The sequence below is a fragment of the Microcebus murinus genome, chromosome 19 (assembly GCF_040939455.1).
Source record: "Microcebus murinus isolate Inina chromosome 19, M.murinus_Inina_mat1.0, whole genome shotgun sequence".
NCBI classification, from domain to species: Eukaryota; Metazoa; Chordata; class Mammalia; order Primates; family Cheirogaleidae; genus Microcebus; species Microcebus murinus.
Genome location: NC_134122.1, coordinates 2,596,357 through 2,616,359, shown reverse-complemented (window position 1 = coordinate 2,616,359; position 20,003 = coordinate 2,596,357). Strand labels below are relative to the sequence as shown.

Sequence of the window (20,003 nt, the reverse complement as noted above, 5' to 3'; positions counted from 1 at the left end):
AGTGCCAAAATATTTGTAACATGTAGCCTTTCAAAGTGATCACTTAGAAAGCAAAAATTTGTCTTGTATGTCAAAGAATTTAATATATAATAATTAGAAACAAATACCATTACCTGCTTAAGAGACCAGGGTTGTTGTTAAGTCAGACTTCGCTGGCAAATATCTACTGAGCATATTTATTCTAAGTTCCTCGAAGACACTTGAACAAGTACATTGAAGTATTTTTTAATGAGTTGGGAAAGATTCTGTGCCTGGGAATGATGCGATAGGTCAACAGCACTTACATCAGTAAGAGCATGTCTTCCAGCCAACCACTTTTCCCAGAGCCCTTTTCAAATCCCTGTTCCTCAGGCTGTAGATGAAAGGGTTTAGCATGGGTGTCACCACTGTATACAACACTGTAGCTGCAGTGTCTTTCTCAGCTGAGTGAGAGGACAAGGGGTTTAAATACACAGCAATGATGGTGCCATAGAAGAGGAACACGACAGCCAGGTGGGAGCCACAGGTGGAGAAGGCTTTCCATCTTCCCTTTATGGTTGGAGCTCTCAGGACAGCACAGGTGATGTGCATATAGGAAGCCAGGATGCAAACAAGTGGGGTGACAATGATCAGGGAGCCCTCAGTGAGAATAATCATCTCATTGACATGTGTGTCTGAGCAGGAGAGTTTCAGGAGAGGAGTCACATCACAAAAGAAGTGGGGGATGATGTTGTCTGCACAGAATGAGAGTCGAGCCATCAGCAGGGTGTGCAACAGAGCATTCAGGCTGGCCACACCCCACGACCCAGCCACCAGCAGGACACAGAGCTGATGGGTCATCTTTGTGGTGTAATGTAAGGGGTGGCACACGGCCACAAAGCGGTCATAGGCCATCACAGCCAGGAGGAAATTATCCATGCTTGCAAGTACACCGAGAAAATATAACTGTGTGAGGCAGCCAGAGAAGGAGATGGTCTGGATCCCAAGCACATGATTGGCCAGCATCTTGGGGGTGGTGTTGGAGGAGAAGGAAACATCCACGAAGGACAGGTTGCCGAGGAAGAAGTACATGGGGGTATGCAGGCGGGAGTCGGTGCTGACAGCCAGGATGAGCAGCAGGTTTCCCAGGACCGTGGCCAGGTACATGCTCAGGAAGAGCACGAAGAGGAGCTGCTGCTGCTGGGGCTGCCTGGAGAGTCCCAGGAGGATGAACTCGGAGACACTCGACTGGTTTGTGCCTCTCATCAGCCTGGGATCCTGGGCCCGGAGGTGGACAAAAAAGGATAAATGCAAACACTTGGGAAATGGTGGTGAATTTTGCTCTCAGGTGGTGATGATAATATTGTTGCTGCCGCTACTTTCTGGGCTCACATTTAAAGAGCACTTTACAGAGTTAAGAGCCAGCCTTCTTGACTGAGCTCCCTGAGTCCAGCTTATAAAATTAAAGTGGAAATGACCCACAGGTGTGGGCTGAAACTCACCCAATTTGTGTTCCCTACAGTACTGGAGCTCACAAACAGACAAGACAGGCACTGGTCATTACTGGGCTATTAAGAAGAAGTGCTGAGGATATCAGAGTGGTTTCTGTGGCTCCACTTAAAAGAGAGGGAGGAGTGTCCCTCTTAGTGTCCCCCAACAAACAGTTATTGATGCAGTGCCACTGATGTGACTCTTACCCAGACAGAATGGCAGTCCTCACTGTCACCTTGCTTCACTTTTTCAGACATGGCCAGGAGTTATTCATTCAGGGAGAGGGACGCATCACTGGGGTTTTCAGGCTAAGTCAGCATGGATAAGGAGCAGGAACACACAGACTCAGCACTTCAGTGCAGGAAGGATGTTTGGAAGAATCACAGGGCAAGCTTTATACTGCAGTTCCATGGCCACTAGGGCTGTATTCCCGGAGAGCCTCATTGGAGACAAGCAGAGAGTAATTGTCCCTTCTCCTCCTTGCGCTCTTTTGAATCCAGCTCTGATAATAAAGACCTGCCACCCGAGTTGTTTAATTCTGGCTTGAGTACTTGGCATTTTGACAATGATACAATCTTCAGGGTAACAGCTGGCAACAACCCTTCTGTTAGAGAAAACTCACGATGCTATATTTTATGACCCATCGAAGCTGGGGTGGTGTCCTTGTTGGGAAATATGTGATCCCATCTGTATAGGGATTCACATAATAACCTTTGGATTTTCATGGATCTGTCTCAATCCCCAGAGCCACCATTACTAGTTGTATGACCTTGGAAATCTACCAAGCTTTGCTGAATCACAAAATTTCATCATCTATAGAGTGGAGAAATAATATAACTTTGTCAAGTTGCGGAGATGGTGATTAAATGAGGTCATTTATGTCAAACACCTCATGTCTCCTAACCTCATCAATGCACTGAGCTAGGACCATTTCCACTAGGTGAGGCTAAAGGTGTTAAATTATGTTTATATCCCTCACTCTCTGTTCAATCATCTGTACTCTGGATAAATGTCATTTGCAAATAGTCTCATATTCTTTTCTTCATACGTCATTAGTTATTTTACAAGGGGCCAGATGACAAGTCTTTTCTTCCATATTTTCATTTTGGGGAGAATGAGATAGAAATATAATAGAAACCATTGCTGAGTCCATTTATAAATTGGTAGAACATGGACTCCAGTGAGGAAACAGAATTCCTGAGTCCAATATGTATAACTCTTCTAGAATTTTCCTCAATACTTTTCCTGAAGGCAAGATCTGGCTTTAAGGTGCCTATAAAGCATTTGATCTCATGCACTGGCAGGTTTGCTTTCCTGGGCTGCTAAAATTAAAGAGTTACTCTCAAAAATCATGAACCCTGGGTCAGAGGTGGCAGTTTAATTCCTAAAAAGAATGCCCTCTTGAAACGAGAGGGCCCATCTAACCAATTTTCCATTTTTAGTTATTTATGAACTATGCTTCTCATTCTGACTATTGTGTCTTAATAAATAGCACTCACCTGCTTCCAGTAAATCAAGACCTGAACCTCAGGGTTATAATGAGCGTTCATGTTTCCATCAGACACATGCTATTAGACATCAAGTTCTGTCCATTCTATCTCCCAATATAGTCAAATAAAAACAAAACAAACAACAACAAAAAACCAACCCACAATGCTAATTATGAAAGATCTGGGGATGAGGGGGAGAGCAGGTACTAAATTATTAAACATATTGTTTATAATAAACACCAACTCATATTCACCCAAGGTAAAATGGAATTTATTGGTTAATGTAATAATTTTCAAGTCTAAAATGTCTTCTTGCAAAGCCCACGTGTTTCAGGCAGGGCTAAATTCAGGGACCCAAATAATAGAATCAGGTCCCTGTGTTTCTCCATCTTAGAGCTCAATTTCATTCTGTAGACCGTCCCTTTTCATGTGACAGCAAGATGTCCATCAGGAGCTCCAAGCTAACATCCTCTCAGACAAGTGATCAGAAGGCATGTAGAACTTCTGTTTACCAATGTATATTTATTATCTCCGGGCAAGTCTGTGATCATCTCTTGGTGGGTCATGTTTCAAAAACTGAACCGCCCATTCTAGATGGAAGACTAGGATATTCTGGTCATCTCAGGCCATACACTGACTCCATTCTATGTGAGAATCTAGTCACAGACATTATCGCCAGGACTAAATGGAGGAGGAGGGGGCTCCACTCCTGTTCCATATATTTGCTATAATTTTAAAAAACAGAATAAGTGTTGGCAAGGATGTGGAGAAATCAGAACTCTAAATGTTGTTGGGGGAGGATGTAAAATGATGCAGCAAAACAGTTTGGTAGCTCCTCAAAAAGCTAAATAAATGTACAATTACCATACAACTATGCAATTCCATTCCTAGGTTGCTACTCAAAATTGAAAACAGACATTCAAACGGATATTTGTAGGACAATATTCATCACAAAATTATTCTCAATAGCCCAAATGTAGAAAACAACCCAAGTATCCATTACAGATGAATAAACAAAATGTGGTGGATTTTTAAAAGGGAATATTATTCATTCATGAAAAAAGGAATGAACTACTGATGCATCCCACAGTGTGGATGAGCCCTGTAACATTATGCCAAGTCATAGAAGCCAGATATGAAAGGACAATATATTATTCCACTTATATGAAATATCTAGAAAATGCAAATCCACAGACATAGAAAGTAGATTAGAGGTTACTAGGGGCTGGAGAAGGGAAAACAAGGAGTTACTGCTGAATGGTTACAGAGTTAGTTTAGGATCATGAAAATGTTTTGGAAACAGATAGTGGTGATGTGGCCGGGCGTGGTGGCTCAGGCCTGTAATCCTAGCACTCTGGGAGGACAAGGCAGGCGGATTGCTTGAGGACAGAAGTTTGAAACCAGTCTGAGCAAGAGTGAGACCCCGTCTCTACTATAAATAGAAAGAAATTAATTGGCCAACTAATATATATAGAAAAAATTAGCCGGGCATGGTGGTGCATGCCTGTAGTCCCAGCTACTCGGGAGGCTGAGGCAGAAGGGTTGCTTGAGCCCAGGAGTTTGAGGTTGCTGTGAGCTAGGCTAACCTCACAGCACTCACTCTAGCCTGGGCAACAAAGCAAGACTCTGTCTCAAAAAAAAAAAAAAAAACAGATAGTGGTGATGTTTGCAAACTGTGTGAATGTAATTAATGCCACTGAGTTTATACTTTAAAAAGGTTGAAGTGCATTTTTTATATTGTATATGTGTGTATATTATCACAGTAAAAAAGGCAGGGTGGCTAGATTTCAGAAAAACTGTGATTGAGTGAGACCCTCTCTCAAAAATAATCAAAGAAAATAAAATAAAAAGACCAAAAGCAGTGCTGGAAACCTGACTAGATTCTGGTTCAAGATAAATAGCTATAAGAGACATTTGGAGAGATTTTTAATATGGAGCATAAATTATATGACATTAGGGAATTATTAATTTTGAAGTGTGTTAGGGGCACTGTCTTTATGTTTGATGATGTCCTTAGTTCAAGGAAGCCCTAGGGATACCGGCCTGGTGTGTCATGAAGCCTATGACTTTTCAAATGGCTCAAAACTGCAAAAATTATACAAGCAAAAAAGGCAAAGATACTACAATTTTGAATTTAGGTCACAGATATGTGGTTGTTCATTAGATTAGCTTTCCAACAGTTCTTCCATGGATTAAATTCTTAAAAGTGAAATTTTGGTGGAGAAATGAGTTGCCAAAATCTCCTTCCATTATTTAGATGTAAGTGCCCCAAACTGGAGGGATATATAAAATTTCTCAGTGTCCCAGAAGACCATTATAAAATGATTAAAGATATTGGGAATATTTCAAAGAGACTGACCTGAGGAAGAGGAAAATTAGAGAAAGATTTGCTAGAGTAGGAGACTAAGAGGGCTGAGACAGATGCAGGGACTTGCAGCGTGGGTGCAGGTGTTCAACAACCCCCAAATGAGGCTAACTAGAGGGGCTGGTAACTGCAGGCAACAATCAACTTCAACCAGCTTGTCAGCTATCTCTGTCACCTTACATGAACTTTGGCTAATTATATCATTTACATTGTGGTTTTAAAATTTCTCCACCCTTGAAATTGCCATGACAGTTCTGAGACAACCATATATAGTGTGAAAATGAGAGGGAACCCAATTCTAAGAATTACTACCTAAACTCTTAGTAAAAGCTAATCCTTGGTCTCGAATATTCCTCCCCTGAATTAGTAAAATTCTAAAAGATCTAAAACCACCTGCTCCCAGTGCAGCTGCTCTTCTTCAAGCTTGCCCTCTCTCTCTCTCTCTCTCTCTCTCTCTCTCTCTCTCTCTCTCTCTCTCTCTCTCTCTCTCTCTCGGGTACTTTTGCTTTTAATAAAAAGCCATTTCTTGCTTGGCTTACATGGTTCATCCTGAAATTTTTTTCCCCACAATCACCAAGAACTTGGAAAACCATGCACTCAGGGGCTGGTAACACATTTGTATATGTTCTTGGGCTTATAAGTTGTGAATAAAAATATGTTAAGTGAGGAACAAGAGAAGCTCAACCAGGACAGTGGTGGCAACATCCCTTGTTATTACAGCAGCCCTAGGCCATAAATTCAAGAACATACAGGAAATAAAAACTCAACATACTGGAGTATATCGGGACAGAAAGGTATGGGGGACATTGTACCACTAAAAGTGTGAGAGAGCATGGTACAAATACAAGTCGCCCATCCTTTGACCCAGAAACTTAAAAGCTGGCAAGCTAAAGAGATCACATTTCTGATATTTCAGGTACTTGGCACACATTCCTCCATTTATTATAGTTCTAACAAAAATAATCCACTGTGGTTGGTGCCATTATTGTACTTCTTTTATAGACAAGGAAACCAAGATTCAGAAAGGTTAGTTCATTTTCTCAAGGATACACAGCTGGCATGTGGTAGAGTCATAACTTTATCCCAGGTTTTTCTGGTTTCAGACCATGGATGCTTAACCACTTTCCTCTACAGCAATATCCCATAAAATGTGACCTGCAAACCACATGGGTCAGAATTAGCAGAGTGCTTTTTAAAATGCAGACCCCTGGGCCTCACCCCAGAACCATGGAATCAGAATGTTTGGAGTACAGCCAGGCGCGGTGGCTCACGCCTGTAATCCTAGCTCTCTGGGAGGCCAAGGCAGGCAGATTGCTTGAGGTCAGGAGTTCAAAACCAGCCTGAGCAAGAGCAAGACCCTGTCTCTACTATAAATAGAAACAAATTAATTGGCCAACTAATATATATATAGAAAAAATGAGCCAGGCATGGTGGCGTGTGCCTATAGTCCCAGCTACTCGGGAGGCTGAGGCAGGAGGATTGCTTGAGCCCAGGAGTTTGAGGTTGCTGTGAACTAGGCTGACGCCATGGCACTCACTCTAGCCTGGGCAACATAGCGAGACTCTGTCTTAAAAAAAAAAAAAAAAGAATGTTTGGAGTACAGCCCAGAGTTTTCATTCTTTTTTTTTTTTTTTTTTTGAGACAGAGTCTCACTTGTTGACCAGGCTAGAGTGAGTGCCATGGCGGCAGCCTAGCTCACAGTAACCTCAAGCTCCTGGGCTCAAGCAATCCTTCTGCCTCAGCCTCCTGAGTAGCTGGGACTACAGGCATGCGCCACCATGCCCAGCTAATTATATATATATATTAGTTGGCCAATTAATTTCTTTCTATTTATAGTAGAGACGGGGGTCTTGCTCTTGCTCAGGCTGGTTTCGAACTCCTGACCTCGAGCAATTCGCCCGCCTCAGCCTCCCAGAGTGCTAGGATTACAGGCGTGAGCCACCGCACCCGGCATACATTGTATTATTATATATATATCTATTATGATCTACATTGTACAGGTGGAGAAGTGGAAGGACCAGCAGGCTGACTCCACACAACTGTACTTGTGCCCCTAGAAGCCCATCAGTAGAAGATGCTATTGCAAAATGCCACATTTCATTTAAAAGACTCTCTCTCTTTTTTCCCTTCTCTTTTACATTATAGAAAATTTCAAATACAAAACTAGATTTGTCTTGAAAGGTTTCCCACATCCTGGCTTTTGTTTATCAGTCTCCATGTCCTGGTTTACTATTTTTAGTCTATTTCTCGAATCTCCTGTAAACTTAGATCTAGGCCTGTGCTGTCCAAAGTCGTGGCACCAACCACAGGTGGCTCTGGAGCACTTGTCATACAGTCAGTTGGAATTGGGATGTACCTAAGCACACTACATTTTGAAGACTTGGAATTAAAAAGAAAAAAAGAATGTAATACATCTCATTCGTGCTGTAGATATCAATTACATGGAAAATAATGTATCAGTTCAAATAAAATGTATTATTAAAATTAATTTCACTTTTCAAAATGTTAATGTGGCTACCAGAAAAACTATAACTACAAATTGTCATGCTATCACAAGCATCCCCTTCATGGGCCATGTTATATCTGGTTGTTTCTCTCCTTCTGGTTATATATATATATCTCCTTCTCTTTCTCTGTCTCGCTAAATTTGTAAACTTTGAAGTGAAGACTTTGGCACAGGCTTGAGAGTTGTGGGTTTCTCACCCTTCTCTGTTCAGAGAAAAAGAAGCATTTGCCCAATGTGGGCCACGTTGGGCTCAACCCCATGACCCTGAGATTAAGAGTCTCATGCTCTACCGACTGAGCTAGCCAGGCTGGTGGTGAATGACTTCTGATCACGATGAAACTTGTGCTCACCACTCAACATGAGCATGAGGACAAAGGGACCACCACCAATTGCGGGCCGGATCCCATACCTCCAAGGAAAAGCGAAGGTTACCAGGACTGGACTTGATCTCACTGTCCTGGTCAGCGGGCCTGGAAGCCCCAGGCAGAAGCTCAGCAAGGAAGCCCACCTGGTGTGTCCCACTGTCAGCCCTGGATCCCAAGCAACGCCCAGACATGCCCAAGGCCCCATTGACTAACAAAGACATTCATTCACTCAAATATTTATTGAGTGCCTACTGTATGCCAGGCACTGGGGATACAACAGTTAACAAAACGGATTTTTAAAGCAGAAGAAAGCAGGTGGATTCTGGCCCAGAGGCAGCTGCAGTTCATCACTTCCGTTCTCCTCCCCACCAGGCCCGCCCCTCGCGGTTGAACTCAGCGCATGTTTAACCCGCACATCAACCACAGCAGCCGTCTTTTTAGGGGCAATTGTCTCTCCCCTATTCCGGTAGACGCCCTGCACTCTTTAGAGGAAGAAAGGGAAGGAGGAAGGACCAGAGGTGCAGGGGCTCCGGCACGCCTGGACTCCCAGATCCTCTTCCCAGGGCCAGGTGGGCATTGTGTTCCCGAGGACACTGAGCCTTCCGCCAGAGTGCTCACTGAGTGCCACGGCAACGAGACAGCCTTTGCTAGACACCAAATCTCCGCCGGAGAGGCCTTTTCTGCCCTGGAGGAACTATCAAAAGTTACAGAAGTAACTCCACTGAAACACAACTCCAAGCAGAAAAATCACTCAAAATCATAAACCAGATGAAGTCCACGTTATCATTTGCTCAGGTCACTTCCAGTTCTCCAAGTGTCCATTCAATTTTTACACACCCACATATCAAAGGACTCTGTTTTCTACATTTCCTGTCTCCATTTGACCTACGTGTTTTTCCATTTTGCTAGAATCTTTTTCCCCCCTCCCCTCCTCTGTCCAGAGTGGCAAGAGCCTTTCATACCAGTCATACACACCTGGGACTTGGGAGTTGCTGCTTGTTTTATAAACATTGTAGCATGCATCTCTCCCATGGTGGACATTCCAAGTCAACCAGAAGAGATTGAATGTTTTTTTCTAGGTTGAACAACATTAACCAAGCAAAATTTGTTTAATTCTTCCCCTATTGAGGCCATCCCCGTCCCCACCCCACCCTTTTAAACCAAACCCTGCTGTAATAAAACATCCTTGTACATACACTGGCACTTTTACTTCAATGGCAAAGAGTCACAGGAGTAGAATTGGTGGATCAAAGAGCGGTGTATACCAGAATTGCTTTCCAAAAAAAAAAAAAAAAAAAAAATCGCAGCCCCCACATTTTCCCATTGAGTTATAGGAGTGTACATTGCTTTTTCTTTCTCCCTTATTTTTAAAAAAATTTTTTTAGAGACAGAGTCTCTGCTGCCCTGAGTAGAGTGCAAGTAGCATCATTATAAGCTCACTGCAACCTCAAACTCCTGGGTTCAAGAGATCCTCCTGCGTAGCTGGGACTACAGGCCTGTACCACAAATTTTTAGCAGGGGCTCAGGCCCCTTCACTCCTGGGCCTCCCACAGAGTGCTAGGATTACAGGCAAGAGACAACACTTGTGGCCTCTTTCTTCCTCCCTTCTTTTGTTGGGAGAGAAGAGAGCATCTCACCCTTGCTTAAATTCCCCACATACTAGAGAGGCCAAATGTCAAATTGTTTCTCTTCCAAATTTGTATCCTTTGTTTTTCTATATATTATCCCTTTTTTCTACATTAAAGGTCTCTACTCCAATTTTTGAATTCAATTCCTTTTGCTTTTCTGTTTAGTTTAATCTAAAAACATCTGCCTATAGGAACCCTATTACCCCAGGTGGGACTCGAACCCACAATCCCTGGCTTAGGAGGCCAGTGCCTTATCCATTAGGCCACTGGGGCAACCACCATGTTTGCCCCTGGAATGTTAAAAGAAGGAATAAGTCATTACCAGTGGCTAGAAACTGATTTTGGAATTGGTTCAAACATTTACCTTGAGTAAGTTTGGCTGAGTTATTACAATGCACCATCCTCAATCCGTCTGCTCCCTGAAAGGGACGCCAGGCCCCCGAACGCACTGGGTTCTCCTGCAGACGATGGCAGCCAGGGAGCAATGGAGGGCTCTGGCTGGATGGTCAATGGAGCAGCGAGCCTTGGCATGAGGCTCTTTGGCCGCCCTCCTGTGTGTTTGATAAACGTTGGGTCCTGCCGGAGCCCGGCGCTTGGCGGAAGAGCCAGCAGGGCACAGTGCTGGGGAGGAAGACGGCGCGGGACAGACACCGTCTGAAATAGGAAGGCACCACCACCAGACCCTCCGAGGCTCAACCGCCGGCCACAGCCTGGCCAACGTCCAGGACCGGGAAGACCCTACCCCAGACCTCCAGTATCCAGGCACCGGCACGAGAGGGGGCGCAGAGCGCCAGGCAAACCCCTCCCCCCACCGTGGTGCTACCCAAAGCTCCGGGTATCACGGACGCAATCTCCGGCATTTTCCTGGAAACCCACCCTTCTTTATTCATTGTGGCTTGTAGTTTATCCAATGGTAAAAAAAAATTCCCCAGAATCCAGAGCTGTTCAAAATACTCATCCCTCCAGGGCAGCTTCCGGGACCTCAGACACTCCCCCTCCTTCCAAGTTACCATTTATTTGTCTGCCAACAAGGTGATTTAACATACAGTCCATATTCGAATTTTCCCCAATAACATCCTTTACGGCTTAAAAAAAAAAAAAAAAACAAAAAAAAACAATCCAGGACTGAATGAGAGACCACACTGCGTTTAGTTGTCGTATCTTCCAGTGTCCTTCAGTCCTGCCTGCCCCGGCAATCTGGCCCCAGGCCCAGAAGATGAAGCAGGGAGCAGTGCCCTAGAGAGGAACAGACCTGGTGGTTCGGAATGAAGGAGCCAGAAGCCGAGGGTCCTCGACGGCTCAATTGTCCTGCTGTTGCGAGCTCCTTGTTCTCTGATGTGCTTTTCCCTTTGGACGCGCGAGGTACCCACACCAGCTCTCCACTTAATTTTAAAATCGTTTGCATTTTAGCAGAAGGCGGAAGAGAGGGGAGCCCTGGGCTTCTGCGGTCAGAGCTGTCTCCAGCTGGTTCAGGGTCCAGCCCCTATTCTGCTGTCCTGGCCCCAAGGCTCTGGAAGATGCGGGAGCGACGGAAACCGATGAAAGCTAACCCCTCAAACGCCACAGGACTGGCTCTGTGGGTCAGGCTGGGACACAAGGACAGGCCAACCTGCTCTTTAAGACTATGGACGACTTGATATTTATAAAGAGACCAGGTCAGTTGTCTGGATTTTTCTAATTGTTTTTTTTTTGTTTTTTTTTTTTTAGACAGAGTCTCGCTTTGTTGCCCAGGCTAGAGTGAGTGCCGTGGCGTCAGCCTAGCTCACAGCAACCTCAAACTCCTGGGCTCAAGCAATCCTCCTGCCTCAGCCTCCCAAGTAGCTGGGACTACAGGCATTCGCCACCATGCCCGGCTAATTTTTTGTATATATTAGTTGGCCAATTAATTTCTTTCTATTTATAGTGGAGACGGGTCTCGCTCTTGCTCAGGCTGGTTTCGAACTCCTGACCTTGAGCAATCCGCCCGCCTCGGCCTCCCAGAGAGCTAGGATTACAGGCGTGAGCCACCGCGCCCGGCCTAATTGTTTTTTTTTTTATGACTAGATTCAAAAGTTAAATGTTTTTGGCAAGAATTCTACACAAGTGAGGTTGTGTCTCCCCCTTACCAGCTATAGCACCCGACAGGAGACACATGTCAGTTAATCCATTGTTGGTGGATTAACCCGGACTCAGCTGAGTGACTGATCCCTTGATTAAGGTACACTACACTCCCAAATATCCTAGTAACATTTTTGGATTACGCCAGGAGCGATCTTGCACGACTTTTGTTAGGTTTATTCATGGCACTTTGATCATCTTCTGTGCTGCTATAAAGGGGTCTCTCCTTGAACCCACTGCTTGAGGGTTTTGGACTGTGGAGTGGGGGTACACGTGGGAGATGTGATTTGTTCTGCATAAGCCCTGGAGGAACACCGGAAGGTCCCAACGTCTTAGGACACACACATCCCCTTATAAGACCCTTTCCAGGGGCAGCTGGCGGCCAGATTGGGGCAGGATGCGTGTGTTTCTGCACATACTCATCTTTCAGTTCCACAGATTCAAGGGGATCCCGGCCACCTGGAGTAGGTCCTAAGCTCTGCTTCGTTTCTCAGAGCGCAGAGCAGTCCCGTTTGCAGGACTTGGCAAATGCTTTTGGAGCCTGCAACTTTGGAGCTCCGCCCCTGCTGGGTTCCCTCATCCGTTTAAACTTGGCCTGGAATTTCTTTACTGTCCTGGACGCTCTTTGCCGCTTTTAAGGTTTGGGGGTTTGTTCTTTTTTTTTAACATTCCCAGGATTTTTTCAGCATTTTCTGTGGATTCTACTGAGGTTGGTCCCAACAGCCCTACACATTCGTGTTGATAGAAAACGCGAGTCTCTCCGAGATTGTTTTTCTTTGTAATTTCCTTAAAGCAAAATTTTTAAACCAATAAATAAGAGGGCTTTTTTGTTTGTTTTTGTTTTAACTAACTTTAGGACGAAAGTGGTTGCCTGCAGGAAACCAAGCATGAGGGTCAGCGCCAGAGGCCTACAGTGGGCTCTGGAAGAAAGAGGAGATCAGGCCTGAGCTGAGACCCCAGCCCATGCTTGCGCGGAAGCGGGGAAGCCTTCATCCCTTACGTAAATGCGCTCTCGAAGCTGGAACTCAGAACCTCCCTTAAGGACCTAAGTCAAACCCCACCTGGACTCCCAACCACCCAGAAAGGGGACCCCAGGACTTGATACCGAATCAGGCTCCAGGGACCCTTTCCCAATCTAGGACCCAGAGCAGACCCAGGAGCGCCCAGGTGAGGGGTGACGTGGAAATGGAGGGAGGCGGAGAAAGGAAAGGGAAGAAATAAGGGAGGAGGGCCTCGGTCGCCCGCTCTAAGCGCCCTCACCGCGACCTCCCAGGTCAGCAGCCAGGGCGCTTAGCCAGAGGGTTGAATCTCACTGGAGTAATCCCTGGACTCTTAAAAGTGTATGGCTGTGCGAAAGCGTTGCCTCTGACGGACTCCCCTTCCCTTCGGGACTGAACCAGAACCGAGCCAAGATGGGGGCAGAGAGTCCTGCCCCGGGGGTGTCCACACTGCTCCAGGACACCAATCATAAGTTTAAAGAAGCTGGGGGTGGTGCGCACCTGTAATCCCAGCTACTCGGGAGGCTGAGGCAGGAGGATCGCCTAAGCCCAGCAGTCCCGTCTGGACGATATAGCAAGACCCCATTTCCAAAAAAAAAAAAAAAGAAAGAAAAAGAAAGAAAAGAAAAGAAAAAAAAAGCCTAAAAACCTCAGGAACCAGCTAGACCCTTGTAAAGATTCTCCTTTACTCCCTCCTGCAGAGTCGAGGTTAGATGCCCAGGAATTAGGTCACTCGGCGGTTCCACACTCTCTACAAAAAAAAAAAAACGACAAAACTTTTGTGAAAGGGAGGGCTCGTCCGGGATTTGAACCCGGGACCTCTCGCACCCTAAGCGAGAATCATACCCCTAGACCAACGAGCCACAGATATTAACTTCTCTAGCTTGTCTCTATGGCCAATGTAACGTCCTCAGGACAGGGACGGGTGGAACCAGGGTTGCTAAGCAGTGGCTGTCAGCCCCACCGGGGAAGCGGTAAATTCAAAGATGGAGAGAATCCAACATCCCAGCCTCTCCCTGCGCCGCACAAAATGAGAAGCCCCTGCGCCACTCTCCCCATCCAGTGGTCCCCCTCGGTCCTTGCCCGCTGCTGCCACCACCACCCTCTCCTGGGCTGGATGGAGATCCACACGTCCAAGCACAGCCCTTTGATCACTTTGCAGACACTCCTCGCTGCCCCTAGGCGCGGTGGGGAAAAAGATGGGAAATGGATTCTCGTCCAGGGGAGAGGGGAACAGGAACTACCTTGGTGCCTTTTGATCTGAAGTCCCTGGGACACCCTGCTTGGAAAGGCTGCAAACTGCACTCCGCAATGTCGCACCCAGCCAACGCTCTCTGAGAACCAGCTGAGTTTCCCAGGACTCCTAGTCCAACCCCAAGAAAACAAGCCGCCCAACGTGGGGCTCGAACCCACGACCCTGAGATTAAGAGTCTCATGCTCTACCGACTGAGCTAGCCGGGCCCCATATCAGTACCTATGCCCTGTCAAGAATTTGACGAGAGGCTGGATGTGGTGGCTCATGCCTATAATCCTGGCACTCTGGGAGGCCAAGGTGGGAGGATCATTTGAGTTCAGGAGTTTGAGACCACCCTGAGCAAGAGGGAGACCCCATCTCTACCAAAAAAAAAAAAAAAAAAAAAAAATAGAAAGAAATTAGCTGGACAACTAAAAAAAAAAAAAAAATATATATATATATATATATATACACACACACACACACAGAAATTAGCCGGGCATGGCAGCGCATGCCTGTAATCCCACTTACTCGGGAGGTTGAGGCAAGAGGATCGCTTGAGCCCAGGAGTCTGGGGTTGCCTTGAGCTAGGCTGACACCACGGCACTCTAGCCCCCCCAACGGAGTGAGATTTTGTCTCAAACAAACAAAAAAGAACAAAAACGCAGCTGGGAATTTGAGGTGGAAAGAGGCTAGTCTCCGTGGTAGGCAGAATAGTGGCCCCTCAAAAACGTCCCCAGAGCCTATGAATGTGTTAGGCAACGTGGCAAACAGGAATTAGGCTGCAGATGGAATTAAAGTTGCTGATAAAATGCCCCGGAGACAGGAAGGTCATGCTGAAGCATCTGTGTGGAACCAACATAGTCATAAGGGTCCTTAAATATGGAGGAGGGAGGCAGAAGGGAGCCAGAGCAGTGGCAGCATGAGAAAAATTTGTTCAACCTTGCTGACTTTGAAGATGCAGGAAGGGACCCTGAGCCCAGGAATGTGGGTGGACTCCAGAAGCTGGAAAAGGTAGAAAATGGCTTCTCCCCTAGGGTCTCCAAAAGGAATGCAGTCCTGCCGACACTTTGATTTAGCACAGTGAGACCCATTTTGGACTTCTGTAAGTGATCATTTTGTGTTAGTTTAAGACATTATATGTGTGGTAATTTGTTACAGCAACAACAGAAAATTAATACAATCTCCCTTCCCAGTTTGGGCTCAGTGCCCTCCCAGCCCAAACAGGAAAGGGAACATTGCAGCTGTCCTGCCCAGGAACCTGGCCCACCAAGGCTGGAACAGCAGTTGTGCTCCTTTTCCCTCTATCAGAAGTTATTTTGGGGCTGGGTGCAGTGGCTCAGGCCTGTAATCCTAGCACTCCGGGAGGCCGAGGCAGGAGATTGCTCAAGGTCAGGAGTTCAAAACCAGCCTGAGCAAGAGCGAGACCCTGTCTCTACTATAAATAGAAAGAAATTAATTGGCCAACTAATATATATAGAAAAAATTAGCCATGCATGGTGGCGCATGCCTGTAGTCCCAGCTACTTGGGAAGCTGAGGCAGAAGGATGGCTTGAGCCCAGGAGTTTGAGGTTGCTGTGAGCTTGGCTGACACTGTGGCACTCACTCTAGCCTGGGCAACAAAGTGAGACTCCATCTCAAAAAAAAAAAAAGAAGAAGTTATTTGGGGCCCAGCAAAGAGTTGCTGGGAAATTTAATCCCCCTGGGCCTTCTGTCTCAAACTTTCACCCCTAGGGAAGATTCAGGTTCTTGAAACTTCAAGGTCTTAGGGCAGAAATCTGAGAACTGGCTGTCTTGCTGGAAGGGGTGCTGTTTTTCGCACAATGGTCAGAAGCTGCTGAGGAAGATCAGTGCAGGTGACAGGATTATGTATATGGACACATGGAATAGCATGTGCAAAGAGCTTGGGGTGAGAGCCTTCCTCTATGGCTGCAACTGAATCAGAAGAACAATGTTCAAGGTGATGGCGGAGCCTCATAAAACAACATAAGGAATTTGGATCAGATTTTTTCAATCCTTAGGAAGGACAGGAAGTCATTGTAGCCCCTGTGCCCACTTCAAAAATGATAAGCCTTGGTCTCAGAGTTAGGAGCAGCTAAAGAAGGGCTGCAGCTCAGATTCTCTGCCCATCTCCACTGAGATCAAAGACAGTGTACTGCAAGATTCACAAAACAGGAACTGCAAGTGGCCAATTTGAAAAGCAATTGAACTCTAATTTTAAATTTTTAGAACACTTTTATATTTAAATTGTAAATTGATGATTTCTCTCTGAATTCTCAATATCCAGTATTTGCTTGGATAATTCTCAAGCATTGATAGCAGAAGTGAAATTACATCCACATTTCTGGGAAGCAATTTAGCAAACACTGAAAATGTTCATATCAGAAATTGCTTTTTATTTATAGCATAATGTAGAGTCAATCCTCATGTTTTGCAACATGGATTCCCAGTTGACTCAGGACCATTTTTAGAAAAGACTGTTTTTTCACCACAGTTCAGCAATGTGCTGCTCTGTCAATATCAAGTGTCTATTTGTGTATTCATCCATTTCTGGACTCCCTACTCTTGTTTCATTGGTCTATATGTCAATTCTTATGCCCATTGGCATATCACACTGTCTTAATTGACGTATCTCACTGTCTTAATTACTTATATCTCTAGAACAACTCACTTTGTTTTTTTTTTGTTTTGCTTTGGTTTTTTTTTTTTTTTTGCCCTACCTGTAACCATCACTGTGTTCTTAGCCATTTTAGCCATTACTGGAACTTCCATACTGATTTTGGGGTTTCACTGGAATTATCTTAAAAATATGAATCAATTTGGGAAGGAACTGATATTTGATTATTTTAATTCTTCCAATCCATGAACATGGTATGTCTTTCCATTTATTCAGGATTATCCTAAGGTTGCTCATAATGTTCCAAAAAAAGTTTTCCCCAAGGATTTAGATTTATTCACAAATATTTTATATTTTTTAATATTAGGATGAACCTTATAAAATTTCCCTTTTATCAATAACAATATTGAATATTGGTAATTTCATTTAGTGCAACCAAGTCAATGGAATACCTTTATTTTTTATACATTTATTGCAGGTATGCAGAAATTAAATTAATTTGAATTAACTTTTTATCTTGAGAATTGTAGATTCATATGCAGTTGTAGGAAATTATACACAGATATACTGCATACCCTTACCCAGGTTCCCCCAAAGGTAAATTCCTGAAAAACTATCCTGCAATATCACAACCAGGATATTGTCATTGATACAGACAAAAAACAGAATATTTTTTTAATCTCTAGTGTAAGCTTATTTATACTTCATTAATTTCTCATTATTTTTCCCATTGTTCTAATGCCTTTAGGTTTATATTATGCTGTTCTAACTTCTTTCAATTAATTTTCAACCCTACTTTTCTACTGTATATATCTAAAGCTATATATTTCCCTCTACTGCTTTGGCTGTGTTCAGATGTCCTCAGAATAGAGTGGAGGAGTCCCCAATCCTGAGAGACACTGGGATTCAGGACCCAGGTACCCGGGTGCCCAGTTCAGTCTGCACTCCTTCCCACACTGGGAGAAGGGGAGAAGAGGAGCCCCAGGAAGCTGCGCCCAGGTGAGGAGTGACAGGGATGTTGGGACGGGAAAGGGGTCAGTACCTCTGGACACCAGTTACAAACGCCAAGAGCCCATTGCCTCTGGTCAAGGTCCCCGCCTCCTCTGCATAAGGCTCTGGCATCCTGAGCCAGTCCCAGACGTGACGTTTTAAAGGCGTCTGTGAAGACAACTCGGCTCTTATTGTATATAGGAAGGACTTCTCTCTTCCTCAGTGCCTCAAAGAATTCATACTGACAAAAGTAGCTTGTCTGTCGTCAGGGCTGTGGAAACACTGGTCCAGGGCTCCAATTAAATTTTAAAAAGCGACAGCGGGTGGCTTCAGACCCTTTTAAAACACACCTTCGAAGGACTCAGACTCCGATGTCCAGCAGTGAGGTTTCAGGGTTAAGCCTAGGTCCCTGACCTGCGTCTTGGGGAGAAAAAGCCGCAAAATGATTGTTTTGAGGAAAAAAACATGGGCTCGTCCGGGATTTGAACCCGGGACCTCTCGCACCCTAAGCGAGAATCATACCCCTAGACCAACGAGCCACCTAAGGGGCATATTTCGGCCAGTTTCTGTGGCCGTGGTGGCGCCTTTTGGGCAGGACTGGCGGAGCCAGCAGAGCGCAGCAGGGAGGAGACGCGGATGACAGACCCGCCAGCAACTTCCGCCCACGGTTAATGCAAGGGCGAGTGGGAGCGGAGCCCTCCCGGCCCCCCCTGCGCCGCACAGAGTGGGTAACGGCCCCTACGCCACCGCCATCCTGTGGCCCCTTCAGTCCTCGCCGGATGCCGCCACCCTGGCCTGGGCCGGCGATCCGCGCGTCCTCTTGCCGCGCGACTCGCGCCCCGGCCACTTTACGGTCACTCCTCACAGCGAGGAGCTCCAGAGCTGGACGGCCGGACCTGCCAAGAGCCAGGCAGCGACTGTGTGGAGTCCTCGAGCCGCGAGCACTGAGGCGGCCGCCTGGGATAGCTATGCTGCAGCCCCGCAGGTGGCACCAATGGGTGCGAGCAGAAATCAGCCACCGCCCCCTCTCCCTCGGCCCTCCCCATGCTTCTCCCAGCTCTGCTCCCGCTTTCACGCCCAGCGGCGAGGCCAAAAGCCAAGAAAACGAGCTTCCGAGGTGGGACCTCGACCTCAGAAGGCTGACTCTGGGAGCCGCTTTGCCCCACGCTGAACCCGCCGCGCAGTGCCCGAGCATGGCCGGGTGCGGGGAGGGTGGGCCCTGGAGGAAGGCGGGTCAGCCAGACCGCGCACCGAGGGCGGGTCAGCCATGCGCCCCGTTCTCCCCTCGCTGGGGAGTGTTGGCGGGACTTCCCGTCCCCAGGACGTCAGGAGGACAAAGGACGCGGCCCTCGGGGCTGCAGAGGCCTCCTCCAGGCGTCGGGGGTCCGGTTCCAGGCGGTCGTTCTGTCCTTCCCAGTGTCCATGCTTGGCGACCCCGAGAATCCAGCAACTAAGCTGACCTGGTCTCCCTCACCCCTCCGGATCCAAGCCGCGAATTTGCTCAGCGGGAAGGCCCAGCGGCCCGGGCGTGGAGGCGGGGGCCCCACGGAAGCGCTGCGGAAGCCCGGGCCCCCTCTTTCTTCCCGCCCTCGCTCACCGCCCCTCCCCGCTCGAACACAGATACTCTCTCCTCCCTCGATAAAATGCAATCGCGAGCGAGCGTTGGGCTCCCTGGGACTTGAGCCTCTCGAGACCTGCAAAAAATTCATGGCTCTGGAACAACCCAAGAGCCCCACACGTTTTTCCTCATTCTAAATAACCTCCTCCTGCTTCCCGGAGTCGTCTCTTTTAACCGCAGCTGCCACCGTTGGCTACTAGCGCTGGATCCCATTTCAAGGTGATGAGACTGTTGAAGTGAGCGCTTGCTTCCCGTCTGTCCCTGTCCCGGTCTCAGAACCCGGGAGGTCCCCACCCAGACGGCATTCTCTGGAGCCTCTGGCTTCTCAGCCTTTTATCCTTACTGCGAAATCTAAAGGGTTAAAATGAAAACCAGGGCTCGTCCGGGATTTGAACCCGGGACCTCTCGCACCCAAAGCGAGAATCATACCCCTAGACCAACGAGCCGCTGAGCTATTGAATTTTTTTTTAAAGGCACGCCCTTCCGCAGCTGACGCTTAGCGAGATTCTCTGTGTCATCCCAATAGCTCAGTTAACAGCGTGCGCACCTGCGAAGCGAACCCGGCAATGTGGATTCGCGGGTTCGCGGCCACGCTCAGATTTCCAGGGCCTATGTTAGTTCTGCTAGACACACCAACAAGGTTATC

At 46.6% G+C, this 20,003-nt stretch overlaps 1 protein-coding gene, 1 long non-coding RNA gene and 5 other non-coding genes across 7 annotated transcripts in view; all 7 read right to left on the bottom strand.

The window, feature by feature from the left end:
- Nucleotides 1–10,550, bottom strand: part of LOC142862412 (uncharacterized) — a 47,319-nt gene extending 36,769 nt beyond the window's left edge. The window contains exon 1 of the long non-coding RNA XR_012913471.1: nt 10,168–10,550. This is a non-coding gene — a long non-coding RNA (uncharacterized LOC142862412). The remainder of the gene's footprint in view (nt 1–10,167) is intronic.
- Nucleotides 135–3,467, bottom strand: LOC142862382 (olfactory receptor 1F1-like). The gene has a single exon (XM_075994873.1). The coding sequence runs from the start codon at nt 1,222–1,224 to the stop codon at nt 286–288; it is 939 nt and encodes a 312-aa protein (XP_075850988.1). The 5' UTR covers nt 1,225–3,467; the 3' UTR covers nt 135–285.
- On the bottom strand, nt 10,004–10,076 carry TRNAR-CCU (transfer RNA arginine (anticodon CCU)). The gene has a single exon. It is a non-coding gene; the product is annotated as a tRNA-Arg (tRNA).
- Nucleotides 10,551–13,689: 3,139 nt separating the features above from the next.
- TRNAP-AGG (transfer RNA proline (anticodon AGG)) lies at nt 13,690–13,761 on the bottom strand. Its single transcript has one exon. It is a non-coding gene; the product is annotated as a tRNA-Pro (tRNA).
- A 525-nt stretch (nt 13,762–14,286) lies between these two features.
- Nucleotides 14,287–14,359, bottom strand: TRNAK-CUU (transfer RNA lysine (anticodon CUU)). The gene has a single exon. It is a non-coding gene; the product is annotated as a tRNA-Lys (tRNA).
- Nucleotides 14,360–18,206: 3,847 nt separating this feature from the next.
- TRNAP-AGG (transfer RNA proline (anticodon AGG)) lies at nt 18,207–18,278 on the bottom strand. The gene has a single exon. It is a non-coding gene; the product is annotated as a tRNA-Pro (tRNA).
- Nucleotides 18,279–19,731: 1,453 nt separating this feature from the next.
- On the bottom strand, nt 19,732–19,803 carry TRNAP-UGG (transfer RNA proline (anticodon UGG)). The gene has a single exon. It is a non-coding gene; the product is annotated as a tRNA-Pro (tRNA).
- Between the last annotated feature and the right edge of the window lie 200 nt (nt 19,804–20,003).

Excerpts from the sequence above, each read along its gene's own strand:
- LOC142862382 (XM_075994873.1), bottom strand. The coding sequence starts at position 1,224 with ATGAGAGGCACAAACCAGTCGAGTGTCTCCGAGTTCATCCTCCTGGGA.